Source organism: Haliaeetus leucocephalus, unplaced genomic scaffold (assembly GCF_000737465.1).
Source record: "Haliaeetus leucocephalus isolate CR32 unplaced genomic scaffold, Haliaeetus_leucocephalus-4.0 Scaffold439, whole genome shotgun sequence".
Taxonomy (NCBI): domain Eukaryota; kingdom Metazoa; phylum Chordata; class Aves; order Accipitriformes; family Accipitridae; genus Haliaeetus; species Haliaeetus leucocephalus.
Genome location: NW_010972875.1, coordinates 5,137,440 through 5,155,273, shown reverse-complemented (window position 1 = coordinate 5,155,273; position 17,834 = coordinate 5,137,440). Strand labels below are relative to the sequence as shown.

General features: G+C 34.8%; 2 protein-coding genes across 6 annotated transcripts in view; one reads left to right on the top strand and one right to left on the bottom strand.

The window, feature by feature from the left end:
* Positions 1-7,935, top strand: part of GNPDA2 (glucosamine-6-phosphate deaminase 2) — an 8,177-nt gene extending 242 nt beyond the window's left edge. Inside the window, exons 1-7 of one of the 3 annotated variants that reach the window (XM_010574485.1) lie at positions 7-288; positions 1,442-1,605; positions 1,907-2,008; positions 2,502-2,684; positions 3,019-3,203; positions 3,299-3,473; positions 6,895-7,935. In XM_010574485.1, the coding sequence (XP_010572787.1) occupies positions 1,482-1,605; positions 1,907-2,008; positions 2,502-2,684; positions 3,019-3,203; positions 3,299-3,473; positions 6,895-6,953 (828 nt within the window). In that variant the 5' untranslated portion in view covers positions 7-288; positions 1,442-1,481 and the 3' untranslated portion in view covers positions 6,954-7,935. Of the gene's footprint in view, positions 1-6; positions 289-1,441; positions 1,606-1,906; positions 2,009-2,501; positions 2,685-3,018; positions 3,204-3,298; positions 3,474-6,894 lie in introns of those variants that run through there. The other 2 variants (XM_010574484.1, XM_010574486.1) reach the window with 2 other exon arrangements.
* Positions 4,925-17,834, bottom strand: part of GUF1 (GUF1 GTPase homolog (S. cerevisiae)) — a 27,718-nt gene continuing 14,808 nt past the window's right edge. Inside the window, exons 12-18 of one of the 3 annotated variants that reach the window (XM_010574488.1) lie at positions 16,720-16,863; positions 15,586-15,719; positions 13,977-14,078; positions 11,864-11,983; positions 11,008-11,044; positions 9,869-10,012; positions 4,925-5,352 (exon numbers count right to left, since the gene is read on the bottom strand). In XM_010574488.1, the coding sequence (XP_010572790.1) occupies positions 9,875-10,012; positions 11,008-11,044; positions 11,864-11,983; positions 13,977-14,078; positions 15,586-15,719; positions 16,720-16,863 (675 nt within the window). In that variant the 3' untranslated portion in view covers positions 4,925-5,352; positions 9,869-9,874. Of the gene's footprint in view, positions 5,353-9,625; positions 10,013-11,007; positions 11,045-11,863; positions 11,984-13,976; positions 14,079-15,585; positions 15,720-16,719; positions 16,864-17,834 lie in introns of those variants that run through there. The other 2 variants (XM_010574487.1, XM_010574489.1) reach the window with 2 other exon arrangements.

Sequence of the window (17,834 nt, the reverse complement as noted above, 5' to 3'; positions counted from 1 at the left end):
GGGGGGGGTGGGGGGCGGTCCGGCAGTAGGTCTCTTCCCCTAACAGTGTAGATTCACCAGTTCCGCCGAAAAAGTATCAGCCGACAACCAGCGATGGTTCTGGTGCCGTTCGCGGGTCGCTCCTCTTGGAGAGCATCACCGTGTTCTCAGGGTAAAATCGTTAAAGCTTTATCAGGCCGCCCTACGGCCACGGGATCTCTTTCTGGTGGCCTGTTTTTCTGTCCTCCTTAAGGAAATGTGAGTGTTAACTTTTTTCGGTACCTGTGGAATAGCGTTTCCTCTGCAAAGGTGAGTTTGACTTGTCGTGGTTTTACTGTCCCCGGAGAGGAAGCAGCACAGTCAGCGCAACACAAGGTGGTGTTCGCTTCCTTCCTTGTTTAGTGGGACGAACAGAAGTTACCCTGTTAAGCACTACTGTGGTTTAATTCATATTTATTCTAAAACTGGCCTCTTATTTTGCGTCAGCTAAGAGTAGTGTGTGCTACTGGTTGTTGGGCACTTAGTTGGCCTTAAGCTTCCGACAGCTCTGCTGTTTTCTGGCTAATGGCAGGCACGCTCAGACCGGGGAACAGTAGACTAGTACATCGCGAACTGGCCAAAGAGCCTCAGTTTTTCTGATAATTACCTGACTCTGTTAAGTAGAAACTCATGGAAAAATGAGTTTTACTTAAATGCGAGAGATGCTCACATACTTTTAACAGCCAAGCTTGTTTTCTAGATATTCATCGTAATAGTTGATATAGCTGTACTCAGAATCAGAGCCTATAAAGAATGACTGGCTGACTTATGTTTAAAGTTAGGTTGAAAAGAAAAAAATGTGACCTCATAGGTATTTTTTCCTGTGAATTGTAAGGATTTCAAATATCTCTAATGCTTTAACTTTTTTTTTTTGCAGATAATAAACTTATGGAAGTGTTGTTGTGGAGCTAGAATGGGAGTGAAAAGAGTTTTAATTGTTTAGTTCCAATTATGTATTTTGAATATAGAAGCATGGGGTTATTCTGGACCCTGTTTTTGAAATTTTAGGCATTCAGCTGGTCATAAGAAACAGGAGTTAACGTTTGTTTACTTAGTTGTTTGCTTTTATTTCAGTCAGTATTTCCTCTTTTCTAACAGTAACAACTAATTAAAAGGTTGAAGTTCAAAATGGCTTGTTCTTGTTTTGTTTTAGCTTTTTCCTACAAGTTACTTCAAATTAGTCTGTGAATTTTAAAAAATATTTTGACTGTAACCTATCACTTGGAATCTCTAGCTTTTCTTTTGATTGTCCAACAGTCCAGCTTGAACTAGGACTGCAAGAGTGCAATATGCTTATGCAATTAAAATATTCTTTATTTAGCACTACGAGTATAAAAGTTCATTTTCTATCTCTTCTGGTAATCTAAGAGTTTTACAACTATTCATATGGTGCTTATTTTTAACACTTTGACATTTTCACCAGGTTTAACTTTATTATATCATACAAGTTCCTCACTGCCATAATGAGGCTAGTAATTCTTGAAGATTATGATCAGGCTAGTGAATGGGCAGCAAAATACATCTGTAATCGTATTATCCAATTCAAGCCAAGTCAAGGAAGATATTTCACGCTTGGTCTACCAACAGGCAAGTTTTATTCAAAGCTTATGTAAATGACTAAACCTGGAACTAGTTTGTATCATTGCTAACAGACAGAGTATTTAAAAGAACACAAATATATTTTTGGTAATACTCCCAACATTTTTCTTTTTAAATATGGATTTAATTTGTGTAAAAAGTTGTGATAAAGTTTGAGAAGCTGAGAAATACAAAATGAGAAATAACGTTTCTTTTATGTTGAAAATCAAAAATTTGACTATGAAGACATTTGAATACACTGAAAATGTTGTACGGATACATAGAACAGTAGAAAAACTTTATTTAACAGGGAGTACACCTTTGGGATGCTACAAAAAGCTGATAGAATATCACAAGAATGGAGATCTCTCTTTCAAATATGTAAAGACTTTCAACATGGATGAATATGTAGGTAAGATGTGCTAATTTTTTGAGAACACGCTATATTGATGATTTTTTTCCATTATTAAAACTGTTAAATACTTTGCCAAAGCACAGGGTCAGTCTAGTGTGTTTGTACTCCTACGTTAGACTTCTGACCATGAGGTCATCTTAAGCATTTTTCTCTATTACTTTGTCCACAAAAATGCAAATAATAAACAGGTGGATCCTGTGCTAAATTCAGTGCTTCACAATACTTCTGTAAAAAGTGTGTTGTCATATAATACTGTGACTAGATTACCTTTGAAGACTTTACACTCTTTGTGATGTATGTGAAAGGAATGTAAACAAATTACTTTGTGCATGCCAACAGGAAATCTTTCTCATAAATATAATTTCAAATATTGCTTTATCTGACTGACTTAGGTTTGCCTTGCATGCCCTATGTTGGTTACACATAGACTAGAATTAAGGCTGTTTGGTTAAATCTTGAAATACTTTAATTTCACTCTAAATTATTTCAGGGCTCCCCAGAAATCATCCAGAGAGCTATCATTCCTACATGTGGAATAACTTCTTTAAACATATTGACATAGATCCAAATAATGCTCATATCCTTGATGGGAATGCTCCAGACTTACAGGCGGAATGTGATGCATTTGAAAAGAAAATTGAAGAAGCGGGGGGGATTGATCTGTTTGTTGGAGGTATGAGGACATGCTCTGTGCTTAGTTATGATTCAAACAAATACACTGACTCTCTAATCACTGTTTTCTTAACTTAGCTAAACCCATTTTTTTCAGTTATGGTGTAAGAAAGTTCTGTGACTAACAAAGAATCAGTATGAATGCCAAAACAGAATGGTTGGTGTCCAAGTTTCTAATAACTTAATTTCAAGTAAGTTTTGAATGCTTTTTTTATTGAAAATGGGGAGCCAAAAGGAAGGAATGAGTCCTGAAACTTTTTTATTAATTTACAATGTTTGAGGATATTTGTTGACTCGCAGGTCTGGAATGATTTACTTTTTTTAACTTTGAAAAGGCATTGGTCCAGATGGCCACATTGCATTCAATGAACCCGGATCAAGTTTGTCTTCAAGAACAAGATTAAAGACTTTAGCAATGGACACCATTTTGGCAAATGCCAAATACTTTGATGGAGACTTATCTAAAGTACCAACTATGGCGCTAACAGTTGGTGTGGGTACAGTGATGGATGCTAGAGAAGTAAGAACTCATTTAGTTCTAGTTGCATGTGTCTCTTTTCAAGACTAGTTGGTATTGATACTGGCATTGAAAGTAAAGAGACCTTTGTTTTGCAGGTGATGATTCTTATAACAGGTGCACATAAGGCTTTTGCATTGTACAAAGCAATTGAAGAAGGAGTCAATCATATGTGGACAGTTTCTGCTTTCCAGCAACACCCTCGTACTATCTTTGTGTGTGATGAAGATGCTACTTTAGAACTAAGAGTTAAAACTGTGAAGTACTTTAAAGGTGAGCACTGAATCAGAGGTTACATGTATTTAAAAAAAAACACAACAAAAAATTTAAATTATATTGATTTAAGTCTGGGCCTTCTAACACTTTACAGTAGCTAATGTATAATATTATATATTCAAAATACTAAACGTTAACTTATTTCTTGTGAATGGAAAAGTGCTAGGAGGCAGAATGTGTGTTCCTTACATTCCTGACAAATCTACTTTGGAAAAATATTTCCTTTGCTTCCAATTTGAAAAGGTAGTTTAGTAATCTTCAACTGTATGTAAAACAGCAGCAGTCTGGTGTTCCAGAATACTGGTCTTAAATATACTGGAAAGGTTCACTTAAAGAAAACTTGATACACTTATCCTGATGTATTTTCATGCTGCTTTTGCTATGTGCAGTAATGTGCTGTCTAGTAAACTTGAAATGTGTGATACAGACTTTGAAGCTACCTGAGGACATTTTTCATCCAGTGCAATTAGCATAACAATCTATACTGACATAGAATACATTTCAGCATTTTACTGTGCTTTTCATATTTGTAGTAGGTATATTGAGCCAAACTTAAAGTTGAGATTTTTGATAGTCATTCAAGACTTCCTAGATATGAATTCTGTTTCACTGAGACTGTAGAAGCTGAGAAAAGTCTTTTTCTCCTAACTATATTAGCACAGCAAGTGCAATTGTGTAAATCAGTCATCTTTCTCACTAGCATGGATACCTGTAGTAGTTGAGGCATCTGAGATCAAGATTGCGATTTATGAAATTATTTTTGCGAGCATTATATCACTGGTGTCCATGTATGTATTGGATTGCAATTCTGACATTAATGTGACTTTTTATCCTGATATCACTTGTGGCCAACTGGTTATTTTGGATTTTTTCAGTATGCTGTTCTCTGCTATGTATTGAGGGGGTGGGGTGTGTTAGTCTTTACCTGTATCACACTGCTAGATAGTACTTGTTGTTTTCAAAGGTAAACTTCTTTAACTGCTTGGGTAAATTTTAAACATTATCCTGTATTTCATATAAACAAAAGCTTGCTTGAGAAAGATACAAACCTAATGTAGAATTACTAGGTATGAATGAGACTGAACATTGTTTTAAAAATATCAAGGGCTACAGTATATGAGTGTGTGCTATTGTGTCACACTGTATTTAATTACCCTGTAATACAGAGCAATAGAGTTCTTAAAGAGATTGCTTATTTTAAACTTGCTTAATTTTACCAATTCTCAAATCAGTGAGATTTCCCCCCTTGAAGATAGAGGAGAAATCAATGTGGGTCAAATTTGGAATTATTTCTGAATCTTGATCTTCAGGTCAGACTTCTTAGGAAGCTAGGTAGTTCTTAATACTGCTAATTATGGTAGCTATTTACTGTGATTTTTCACCATTTAAAAAAATCTCGAGGTACTATATGAAACTTCAAATTTTTTCTGATGATCAAGTACCACACTGGCTGGTAACTAGAATAACTCTTATTCCCCTTCACTTTTTTCTAACTTCCTGAAAACTTATTAGAGGCTGAAATTATCAAGTGTACTTCTTATTGGAAAAGGGAAAGGTAACTTTCTTGCAGAATGAAGCAGAAGATGAATTTTGAATTTACTAACTAACCTGCAGATAAGTCAATTTGGGATAGTTTTTTCCATACTTGTGCATGCTCTTCTTAAAACTGTATGCGGAAGTCTGTTTATTCAAAGCATACTTGAATACACAGTGAGAGTTTCCTTTGAAATAATTATTTTGGCATCTATCAAGTAAGGACTCCGGTGCATACCTTTAAAAAAGATTTAAATATCCTTCATTATATATGCCAGAGGCAGTACTTTGTAAGCATTTTTCATGTGTCTAGGAAGTGGGTAATTATCTCCTCTTCATTTCCCTTTTTTAGAAGAGAAAAACACTGTTAGGAAGTGAAATGCTTTAAAGTTCAAAACATGGTTCTAGTTTGAGTAGTGTGTGCAGCTGTTACTCTTTCAGTACAAATGGCTTTTGTAGCAAATGTATACTTAATATTTTCTCACTGTTAAACTCCTGAAAAAATATTAGACTTGATCTTTCCCATGTACATCAACACAATAGTTATCCTTCATGAAATCTAAAACCATTTCCTTTTTGTCATGTTGCCTTCTAAGGTTTGGTGCTTTTGTACAAACATCTGAAGCCAAGTCGTTAACCTCTAGAGACAAAATGAGCTAGGTTCTTGAGTCAATTATAGGTGTGTTGGCTGTTTAGTATGGCTGAATGTGTCACTAAGTGGAGAAGGAAATAGTAACATCTGCATTTATATTAAATCACAATCACATGCTGCTTAGAAATAGATGCTGCGTAAAATGCCTTTTGTTGTGGTCACCTACAGTAATGACCTCAGATTGTATAGTTATTCAAGTTTCATATTGCTGCAGTGACACAGTTTGCCACCAATGCATCATGTAGCAAAGGTATTTGAATGTTCTTTGCCATAGATAATCACTAAAATGTATGCTACTGTCAGACTTCTTTCATGGTTTTTAAGACAATTTCTCTACTTTTAATGTTGCATATTACTTAAATCTGTAATTTTAGAAGTTAATCTTTAGTTTGGTGCTAAAATGGACTTCTACTTTGCAGTTTGTGAACACTGATCAGTTACTGTTACTAGTCCTTAAGGTGAAATGAGGTTAAAAACATACCAGTTACCAAATGTCATACCTACCTAGATGTAGGTAACACTTTTACTAAATTGTAACAAAGTAAAGAAACACTTTTTTTTTTATTGCTCTTCTCTTTGGCACTTTCCAAAATTAAAGTACTTGAATAGGAAAAAAATACTCCCCTAATCACAGCTACGGATGACTTGTATATGACAAAAAAAAAAGCCTAGCTAGAATAGAAGACAGTTGAACTACTGAAGTTCTTAATCTGCATGAACAGTCTGGATACTTCTAGTTTGGTTTTTCCTGTCTATAGGACTACAAGTACACTATTAATTACAAAGACAGTAATACCACAATGCTAGAACATTGCAAATCAAGCTGTAAAAGTATCAGTATGTGTACATGTGATTTTTATGACAAATTGTGCTATGAGGGAATTTTATGTTGCTGTTACGATTTTTAATACAAAGGAGAGATGGGTGGATCTCATATATTCAATTCATTTGGAAGTATTCCAGATCTACTTTTTTGATGGGTTTGTTATTAGAGAACTGTCTCATCCCTGCTCACTTTATACCGAAGATGTCATTAGTATGCAAGTGATACAGGAATATATATGATGTCTTTAACTTCTGATTTTAAACTACTTTAAATAGCTAGTGGTATTCTCTTCAGTGAACTATTTAAAATGTATACTTTGAAGCAAACTCCAAATAAAAATGTGGATAGAAGGACATGTTGAAAAAGTATAACTAATGTAAAGCTGGCATTGTTGCTTTCCCCTCAAGGTTTAATGCATGTGCACAATAAGCTTGTGGACCCACTGTACAGTATGAAAGAAAACTGAAAGAAGAATTGAAGAGGAACTCCATGTGGGTCAACAGCAACAGTTTTAGGTAGCAGATGAGTTCACTGCTATGCAATATGCTGAAAACTGTTTAAAATGGGGAATCCTAGGTACTGTATTTTTTAAAAGGTCCAATATCTGTACATTCACATTCCATTTCTTTGCTGTGTTGTGCATTTTGCTTTAACATTTGGAGCTCTGTTGTTGGCTGGTACATAACTAAACGGAACAGAACAAACCTGTGGGAGACTGCATGTTATGTAGGAGGGTGGGGGGGAAGCAGAGCACTTATTCTAGCACAGCAATGTAATGCATCTGCCTTGTGTTAGAGAATATGATATTTTATTTCCAGGAATTTGTAATTTGGGGCTTGATTAGTGTAACTACATTTTGCATTTGTGTCTCTAGGCAGAATGGTTTTGGCCTTTGTCAATACTATGGACTCGTAATAGTTGTACAATTTCTACTATGGAATGTTCTGTTTACATACATCTAATGTACACTGAGCTTTCGCACTTGGTTGCCTTAAATTTATCTTAAACAGTTTTGGGGCATCTCAAGTCCTGCTGTACAATTCAGGCAAAAATACAAAAACAGTGCCTAAAAATGCACCAAATTCTTGAAAGTTATAACTTACTCCACAGAAAAATATTAAACTTCTGCCATAGCACTTTTTCCTCTCATGTTTTTCAAATTACTTTAGGATTTTTATATTTTTGGTAATTGAGCTTTATATGTAAGGAAAAATCTAAATGTTCCTTTCTGGTGGTACCTGTTTAATTGTACCATTGATGTTACCATTAAATGCCTGAAAAGAGGTTAATTTACAGGAATATAATGTCTGCAAGTTTAAATGATCATGTATTAAAGTCAACTGTTAATCACTTTGCAATAGTTACCTCTCATTGTATCATTATAAACATTGAGCTGTTACAGGGAATGTTATTTCCTACTTTGAATATAAGTAAAACTTAAATATAAATCTATCATTTCAAAATTGTTTTGTTTCTGATATAAATTCTGACATGAATAAATACTTCAAGGTTTTATGGAGAGGTTAGGTGGAAGAAGGCACAAAATTCCTAAGGAAAAAGTTGAGTTTGACTTTTTTGGGGGGGGAGCAGGGGAAGCATGCCCTTGTATAAAATACTCACTGGGAGAAAGTGCAATAAAGCATAACTTCAATAATTTAACTTTTCACCTAGGTAATAGGCAGGTAGCCTTTATTACAAACCACATTACCTCCCCAGGGATGTGGTAGAGTCCCCACTGCTGGAGATTTTTCCAAGATGTGATTAGACAGTGTGCTAGATAATCTCATCTAGGCTCACTTTTCCCATAAAGGGTTGGACCAGATGGTCTTTCAAGGTCCCTTCAACCCTGGACTGTTCTATGATTCTGTGAAATTACAAAAGGAGGGAAGAGTTGGTCTAGAGCAGTGTAGGAAGCCAGGCCTAGTGGTTCAGTTCTTAACAGTAGATTGAACAAGCACAGATTTAAAACAGGCCTTCAGGTTTAAGACTCAACTTTTTTACTTGCATTTTTGCAGCATAATGCAGTGTTGGGGGGAAAAGTTTAAAAGACTGTGCTTCAGGAGAATGCTGTTTCATGTAGCATATGACCCACAAAATGCATTGTTAGGCTTGCTGTTCTTAGTCTTTACAGCTAAGAAAGACTTTATAAAGTAAACACTTGTATTACATAAAGTGTGAGACTAAAAATAATCCTGAATTTAGGTTACTATTAAAGGAATTCAAGCACATTTATCTTGATGATCATGATCCATCCTCTGGCAAAACTGGGAGTTCTGTTGAGGAAACAATAGAATTTAGGTTCAAGCATGAGTGGAAATCCATAGTGCTTATATCCTTCTACTTCTAAAAGCTTTTTCTTCCTTGCAACTCCTCATTTTTATTCTTTATTACAGAGCACCTTTCAGTCATCTGCCTCTCTTGGCAACCTTACCAACTAAAGCCCTTTTTTGTGTTCTGTCAAGACATGGGAGACCACAGAATTAGTTTCTCTTCTCCCTTCATAACTACTAGAACTTCTGTGAAACACAGGCCATTTCATAGTCTTCAGTTGTTCTCCACTATGTTTCTGTTGTTAAACTTTTTTCTAACTTTTAAGGGGAGGGGGCCAGGAATCTTGCTTTAGTTCCTTTGCTCTTAAGCATGTATTGCTCTATCTCTGCTTTCTTAAAAGCTATCTTTAAAGATAGCATTCCTGATAGCTTTTTTAGGGGAGGAATAATAATAGTGATAGAGATACTTGAATTGGTCTTTTTGGTGGAGCAGTTATATCTTGTGTTTTAATATATTAAAACTTACTATTTCTTTTGAGATTAGCATAGCTAGGCTGTATTAATGGTAAACTGACACACTTTAACAAGTTTAAAATAAATAGTATGGTACATTAAAAAAAGTCATGATTAGTTTTTCCTGTGTGATGTCCCAGTATCATCATGATTTCCTGACAACAGCAATTTTAGAAAGTAAAACAGGAAGTAGCTTGAAATTTTTTTGGCAATAGTTCAAACTTTGGGTTGTTTTTTTTTTTAGAAAAAAAACCAGCACTGTTTGTCTATACATACCTCTCATACAAAGACTTGCAATGCAAAAATAAAACATAATTATGTTAAAATTTAAGTGTTAAAAGTATGAAAACAATGAAATACAATGAAAAACAATACAATGAAATCTTCTGGATTCAGTCAAGCGAAATAACTTTAATTTCATAATAATCTACAAGTATCTGTACATTTTAAGTACATAGTCCTTTCAATTTATTTCCCACATATATTTAATTTACACCACTTAAACTCAAATATGTTCCCTCTCACAGTGATAAATTATACATTAGCTCATTATGCTACTGTCTACAAAAAGTTGAGAGAATAATCAACTGCACGTCACTGATCTCTATTTGTCAGTTTGTCTCTTTAAAACACGTATAAAGGCATCTCTTGGTACTTCCACATTGCCAATTTTTCTCATCAACTTCTTCCCTTCTGCCTGCCTCTTTAAAAGCTTCATTCTTCTTGTAATGTCTCCACCATACTATGAAAAGGAAAAGATGTTTTAGTAAGCTTAAATGCAACTACAGTACATTTCAGCAACACTAAACTCAAGGGCTTAAAAATAGTTAGAAAGGCTAGTTATAGTAGGACAAAAGATTATTTTATACTCCAAATGGTAATGCCAAAAGGCTACTAATTAACAAGGGAGCAAGTAAGCATGTTCATTTGGACAACTGAGGGTTGAATTCAGTTACCTAAATGTATACATTCACATAAGCCTGGCTAACATTAGACACAACCTATAGGAGGATATCTAAATCCCTTTGGAATAGCAGCAGGATGCCAGCTCAGATACGCTGTGGCATCTTGACTAGCACTAGGTGCTTACATCTAGATAAATTAACTGAACCCTTAGTACAATGCTGAACAAACACCATCCCACATATGTGCCTAGCAGAAGAATTCTATAATAGTTGTGAGAAAGGGACACTTGTTTAATTTTTTTCCAACATGTTTGCTTCAGAGAGCTACATATAAGACAAGTAAGAGGCATCACACTTTTCTATAGCTTTGTTGAGTCTTGTTGATAGGCAACTATTGCATATTTAAGGCCTTATCATGATGTATTACTGAAAACCCAAGTAAAAGTCTAATCACAATCAAGTCTCTAAAGAAGCACCTTTTACAGTTTCTTAAATCACCTGAAAAACATAATTTAAGAAACGTGAAGTTACACATATGTTTGTGTACACACACACACACATTTATTATATATCTACAACTAAAAGAAAACGGTGAGGAGACAGGAGTGATCACAGACACGCTCTGCCGAGTTCACTCTTAAGTGTGTAATTTTGAAAAAGCCATTACTCTTTCTGATCCACTCTTACTGCAAGCTGCAACTAGACGTTACATGCGTTGAATTCTAAAATGAAAGCTTAAAAGTATCTGTTAATATTCCATTGACATTCAGGAGCACAAGCAGAACATGTCCTTGCTGTGTTTCATTTAAAAAAGTGAAAAAAAAATACCTACACATTTTGCCACAACATTTTTTCTGTAAGCTTTCAGCCTGTAAAATAGAGTACAATATATACATTAACACATTAGAGCTTCTCCTATATGTGAAGCTAAATACCGAGTTGTCAAAATGCTAAGCATTGTTTTTCCACTAGTTTTGTAAGATGGATTGGAATCATGACATTTTCATGTTTTGTATACAGAAGATGAAGCTCTAAACAGAAGTCTTAATTCACATTTCTCAATTCTAGAAATACCCCTTAAGGTGTATAATATTACATAAAAATTACAATCTTTCTTTTTTATCTAGGATTTCTGCTGTGATTCACAGTGTTACATATGTGTGTGCATATAGATATGTACACACATATTCTTACAGCACCTCTGCTTAGATCCCTACCTTTAATTCTTTTACCACAATTTAGATCCTATTTTAACAGCAGCAGCAAAAACGTGACAAGAAACACAACATCAAGGAAACAGTTTGCTCTAAAAGAAGTGAGTGCTGCTAAGAAATAGTTGTGTGTTCAGCTTGCAACATACTTCCTTTGGAACAGCACACTTCAGTTTTTTTTTTTGCTGACTCTCCCAGAGATTAAACTATTCCACAACTAGCTAATTTTTTTCAGCAGTAAGAAACTTTTTCCACTGCCAAAGAGGAAGCGGACACATGGGTGTTGCAAGTTATACTCTACCCACTAAATGCAATGATGACCATAAACAATGTAAAATAAAAATACTTTTTTTCAATTAAATTTATACAGAGTCCTTAGTCATAGTAACAGCTCAAATGTTTGGTGTTTCTTCCCTCCCCACCCCCCAAAAGGTCCAGTAACACATACAAGAGTGGGAACAAAAGGGCTTCACTTACGTTTCTCTTGCAATGATTTTCTTGCCAATAGCAGCCTGGATGGCTATTTCAAACAACTGTCTCGGTATAGCATCTTTTAAACGTTCACACAGGAATTTACCAGTAGCATATGCCTTATCACTAAAAAAGAAAGTCACCAGTTGTTTTCAGAAAGAGTTAATACAACCCCAAAAATACAGCCATAGACCAAACTGTTTAAATGGATTTTAGTAGAGGTTTTCCTCTTTTTAACTCAAAAGATAAGCTGATCAAATCATAATTTTACATCTAATGAGTGGTCTCTCTATATCACCTGTTTGTATGAAACGGGTGGTAACATTGCATTAACAGAAGGTCTTCAAATAGATTTAAAATATTTATAATAAACACCCTGCTCACCTATCACACTGAAGCCATTTTGAATACTGTCACAGCTTCAAGTGCAATTTTAAACTAGAAGGTTAAGGAGGATTTTCATTGGTTGTAGGCCCGAAAGGTCAAAAGATCTACATATTACAGAAATATTTTTAAAACATCTGGTTTTATATAATAAGAAAAAACCCAAAACATTTTAATGTACTCCTGTCATCTGCTAATAAAAATTATCCAACTATATTCAGCATCTGCATATGCTTCAAGGTTTTGGAAAGAGAAAATGACAGAAGGTCTGAAAAAGCTACTAAACAGATACTTTCATAAGGCATTGGAAACAAATGGGTCTCTTCTCTCTAAACACATCCATATTTAGCGTATATTTTTTAGCAACATACAGCTGCTACATGAAAACATGTACAACTATTTTCAACTATGTGACTCCTTGCTACCTGTATAAAGCAAACAGTTTAAGCATGAAGTACTTAAGTAATGTTCATTAAGCATTACAGTTTTAGAAGATACAGATATTTATTTGTATAATTAGGACAAATAACAACAGCTAGTTTAATACTGAACTTACAGTAATCTTGGTAAGTCTTTCTCTGTAAATGTAATTCAGCATAATTCTTTTTACATAGACAGATGTAGTCTATTTACAGTGAGAGGACGCTGAGAATAACTGAAGCAGGAGCAGAATGAATTCTGACTACAAGTTAAAAAATAATTTGTAATCTAAAGCTAAAAGAAAGGCTATCATCAGCTTTATTGAGCAAAACAGTTCAGGAGTGTAAGCTAAACTGATCAAGAAACACATGTTAAAGCAATAACTAACTTTTGCAAGGCTGGCCACTCTATTTTGCATCTTTTCAAAGAGATGCAGGTAGACTGCTAAACACTGTGTATTTATGAAAAACACATTAAGTAGCACATATATAAGAGAGAGTTGCTCCACTCCAGCCCATGATCTTTCTGAACAAAGTAATGGTTTTATTTTCCTATGTTGACCTTCTGAAGTTAAGGAATTCCATGGATTTCAGGATTGCAGTTATGTAAAAAATATGAAAATATACAAATTTTTAGCAACTACAAATTAGTATTTTAAGAAGGACAATAAAAAACCCAAAACGAAACCAAACCAAACCCTGAAAAAGTTGACCTCAGGATTACTAGAAAGGGATGCTGAAGTTACAGAAGGGAGCCTTATAAAGACTTTGTAGGAAGAAAGCAAGGGGAGAGGCTGGAAACATGAAGACATTATTCTCACCAGCAAAACAGTAATTCCCGAGAAACTTAGGGAAACTGAATCATTTTAGCAAAAAAAATGAGTTAATTACATCCAGTAAATATTTACTTACTCCTGGTGCTCTGGCTGGAGACAAGATAACAACAAACTTCCATAGAACAGGAATTATTGGGAGCATAAAATCAAATTTTTTTCCAGTTTTTCAGCATTAAATAATAAGTACCATAAACGATTCATGTGGCATCTCCTAGACTGGTCTGTATTTAAATTTTTCCAGCTCCTTAAAAGATAGGCATTTTGCATTTCCTTCTGCCCTCTGCCCTACATTACCACAAAAGTGTATCTAGCACTTAAGTGCCTCTCTTTTTCAGATCATCTCAAAAAGTAGTGATGTGGTGAAATCCTCAATGCTCTTTTCATACGTATTTGTCATATATTAGTGATACGTACATATGTTTTCATTGTATATTAATAGGAAGTCTTATTTCTTTGGAGCAGAGAATCCAGTCAACCTACTTGTGTATGATCGTTGACAGTTCTTCAACTGGATTTCCATTTAGAAGAATATCCATTTTGATAAGGTCTGCTGCCTGGTACCCTGCATCTTCATAATCAAAACTAAACGAAAGGAGTTTAAAAGTTAGTGATGATTTTGTAAAAAATTATATTCTGCATTCTTTGTTCCATAAATTTTAAATTTTAGACACATTTCTTAATAAAACACTCACACTTTGTATTAAAATAGGAGCACAGTTTTTAATAGTCTCTCAGTATGTCTCCCTTATGCAAGACTGGACTAGAAATTTACTGCAGATGAATCTCATCTCCAAGGCAGCAGAAGTCATCATCCTGTCTTCCAGCTACTGATCAAAGTTAAATCAATCGACAATCTACATTCTTGCTACAATCTCTTAAAGTGTTTATTCAAACACTTCTTTTCTATCAGCTAGAAGTTCCCTAAAGCTCCAGGCAACAGAACCCTTCAACACAGCTTTTAAACAGTAAACATCCTTGATGTCACACAAATCAAATACTAACACTGGATTGTTTTCTTTTCATCCTCTCATTTGACAGACTTTTTATATGACCCCTATTATCATCCTCTCTGACAATGAAGTTTTCCTCTTCATTTCCAAACCCTATTTCTCCTTTGGTAGGTATGGGCCTTGCTGTCTGTGTGTCAGTTTGCAAAAGTTCTTAAAATGGAGGAGATGCAAATATATATGTATTTTTTACATATATATTGATAGATATAGATACATATCTTGTATGTAAGTAAAAATGTGGAGAATGCCAATAGCACTAACCTGGTCAGAAATACCAGAACAAAGGGGGAAAAAAATCCTTTGAGAGTATTTGAAAGTAATTCTGTCTTAATTGGCTTAGATAAACCATAGTTGTGTGAATAGAACCATATAACAGAAGTATGATTATTGAGAGCATTAAACACACAAGCAACATGAGGGAGTCAATTAGGAAATAAAAATCAAGAAATAAGACAAGGCAACATTGTTTGCAATCATGCCTGTATCAAAGGAAACCCAGCATTGTTCTAGCCTCTGAATTTATAGAAACTACCCACAGCAGAACATTTTGTCTCAAAATACAGATGATTTACTTTATTCCAATAATAAAGCATGTAAGTAAATTGTCATTTTAAATATAGTTAATTGATTCTTTTTACTAGCTATAGAATCAGTATTTGGTTATTTTCCCTTTTCCACCAAGAGACAATACAATAAGAAGTAAATTTTCAGTGATTCCTTTGATAGAAAATGCCCATTGTCACTTCAGACAAGTAAGAACCATCTAGATCTTACTTATATGTGCCGCTTCATATGTCACACCTGAAAAATACATGTATCACCAAAGAAAATTAATATTAGGTAGTGATGCACTCTAGTGTTTTTCAAGACGTATTTCCATCAATTTTCACAGTGAGTCTACTTCATTAAAGGTGAAGTAAGACTTGATTTGCAGCATCATCATAAAAGAATATTCTTCACTTGTGCCCTTCCATATCTTCTCCTCAGATCTTTTTTTGTCCCGTCCCCCGTCCCCGTCCCCCCTCTCTTCAGGGTCCAGGGTGGGGGCAAGGTGAAGCAGGTACAAAGGAGGTAGTTACCTTGCATAACCAGAAGACAGAGACTTAAGAGCATCATAAAAATCCACCACAATTTCATTCAGTGGAAAGAGGTATTTTAGCATAACCCTGCGTTCATCAATGTACAACATATCCTTCTGGACTGCCCTACGATCCTAGACAAATAAAAATTGTTTCAGTTCCCCTTAACAGAAGTTTTCTAAAAATAAATACAAAGCTAATTAAAATAAACAGCTATCCAGTTACACAAGAGAACTCCTGTACTTCAAGCCCCAAAGTAACTTTCTTATTGGTAGTTTGCTAAAGTCCCAGAACAAACTGCAGCACTGTCATAAGTGAAGTGGTTGTAACTTAACTGGACAAATTATTCAAGTCTACCCTCTCTAAAATCTGAATTTCTGAAATCCTTAACAGCTTCTGCTTACTGCTGCCTTTTAAATGTATAATTATTTGTCAATAAAGTCTCACTGAAGTTAGATTTTCACATACATTGGAGTACTACACAGTAGGACTCACAGGCTCATCTTCTTTCCTGCCAGGAGGGTGTTCTTCAAAGTTATTTTAGGAATTCTTTTTAATGGATCTTATACTTCACTGTATGGACATACAAGTACTGTACTCTTGTGTATTATGTATTTTGAAAAGTTAAAATATTGTAAGAAATTATATAAATTCAATATGTATAACAATTAAAACATTTTGTTAAAATTATTCCAAATACACTTGGAGAAATGTGTTTGGCCATCACTATCATAAATGTACTCCAGTGAAGTACTGAAAACATATATGAAGCCTCAGTAAAGTATTGACAGAAGCTGTATTTCCATGAATATACTTCTAAAAACCAATAGATCTTATTCCCCTGCTGCAGATTCCATTCTTTCAGGAAAACAGAAGTAGCTATGAATTTGTCTAGTGCAGGATGCTTGACTAAGTACTTTACTGTCACTGAGCTTCATCACTAACTTTCACTATACGGAGTTTGTAGTTCAGAAGAAATTTTACACTTAACGTTTAAATATTCTTGAAATAAAAAATACTTTAATTATTACTGTCAAAGATACTATTTAAGTACAAATATCTAGTATCTTCACTTTAATGATGATATGGCGAGCTTAAGAAATACAAATGACAAAACTAAAACTATATACCAACCTGACACAAAGCGATTATTTTTCCAATATATTCATGAGGTGTTACAATAGTACCAAGAACAGTTGGCTCTAAATATTCAGATACTGAAAGTTTATCAGGAAACTGAGCAGGGTTAATAATAGTAATCTCTGCTTTACCATACTCCTGAAAACAAACAAATAAAACAGATACTGTAATCTTGAAATAAGTAGACTGAACACTGAAGGAGACAAAAACAGCACTGAAAAAATGCTAAAAAATGTTTCAATTGCTTGGAAACACATGCGAATTATGCAACCCAAATTTATACCACGCACAATTTTAAGAGATTTCAACATCGCATACAGAAGTCCCTCATCAGCATATCTTTAAATATTATTATATAGAAGAATTATAGGAATTACTTTCACTAGGAAAACGAGTTTTTAAGCATTTTATCCAGTGAATTTTAAACAGAAGAATTGCTTAGAACTAGGACTACAACCTAGAGTTAGAAATAAAAAAGCCTTTCTGTCCATCTTTCGACCTCTCTCTTGCCTGCAGAGCAAGGATCTTTCTTCTTACTCCATCCTGATCCTGTGAGGTATAAGACACAGCTTCAAGAAAAGACCTGCTCCAAGTATTCTGCAGTTTGGTGATGCGGACATTCTTCTCTAAATAGGACTTCGGGTTCAGGCTCCCTTACAGGCTGAAGTGGGCTTAGAAATTAAGTTTTTGATTCCTGTGCAAGTGCTTTCATTACCTATTTCTTGTAGTCCAACATCCCAATAGGGGCTGGAGTTATCCTTCTGAAGTAAGGATAAAAGGAAGGTCATGCTTCTTATGTACATACAACCTCCTCCACGCACCAAAGCAAGTGATTATATCACTTCCACTGACAAGGCAGTGTCCTTGAACAATGACCTAACTTCCAGCACTGTTTGAAAACAGCGTCCCACATCAGCAATCCAGAATCACTTATGCACCAAAGGTGTCTACTACTTCATTCATTGCTGCTACACTGCCTAAGAAAGAAAGCAAAACAACTGGAGAGAAAGGGTCTATGCCTTACGCTTTGCAAGTACAGCAACCTTTCTTATACAACCTGTTTCGAATTTACAGATTTTCTGTCATGTTTAGAGGTACATGTTGGATAA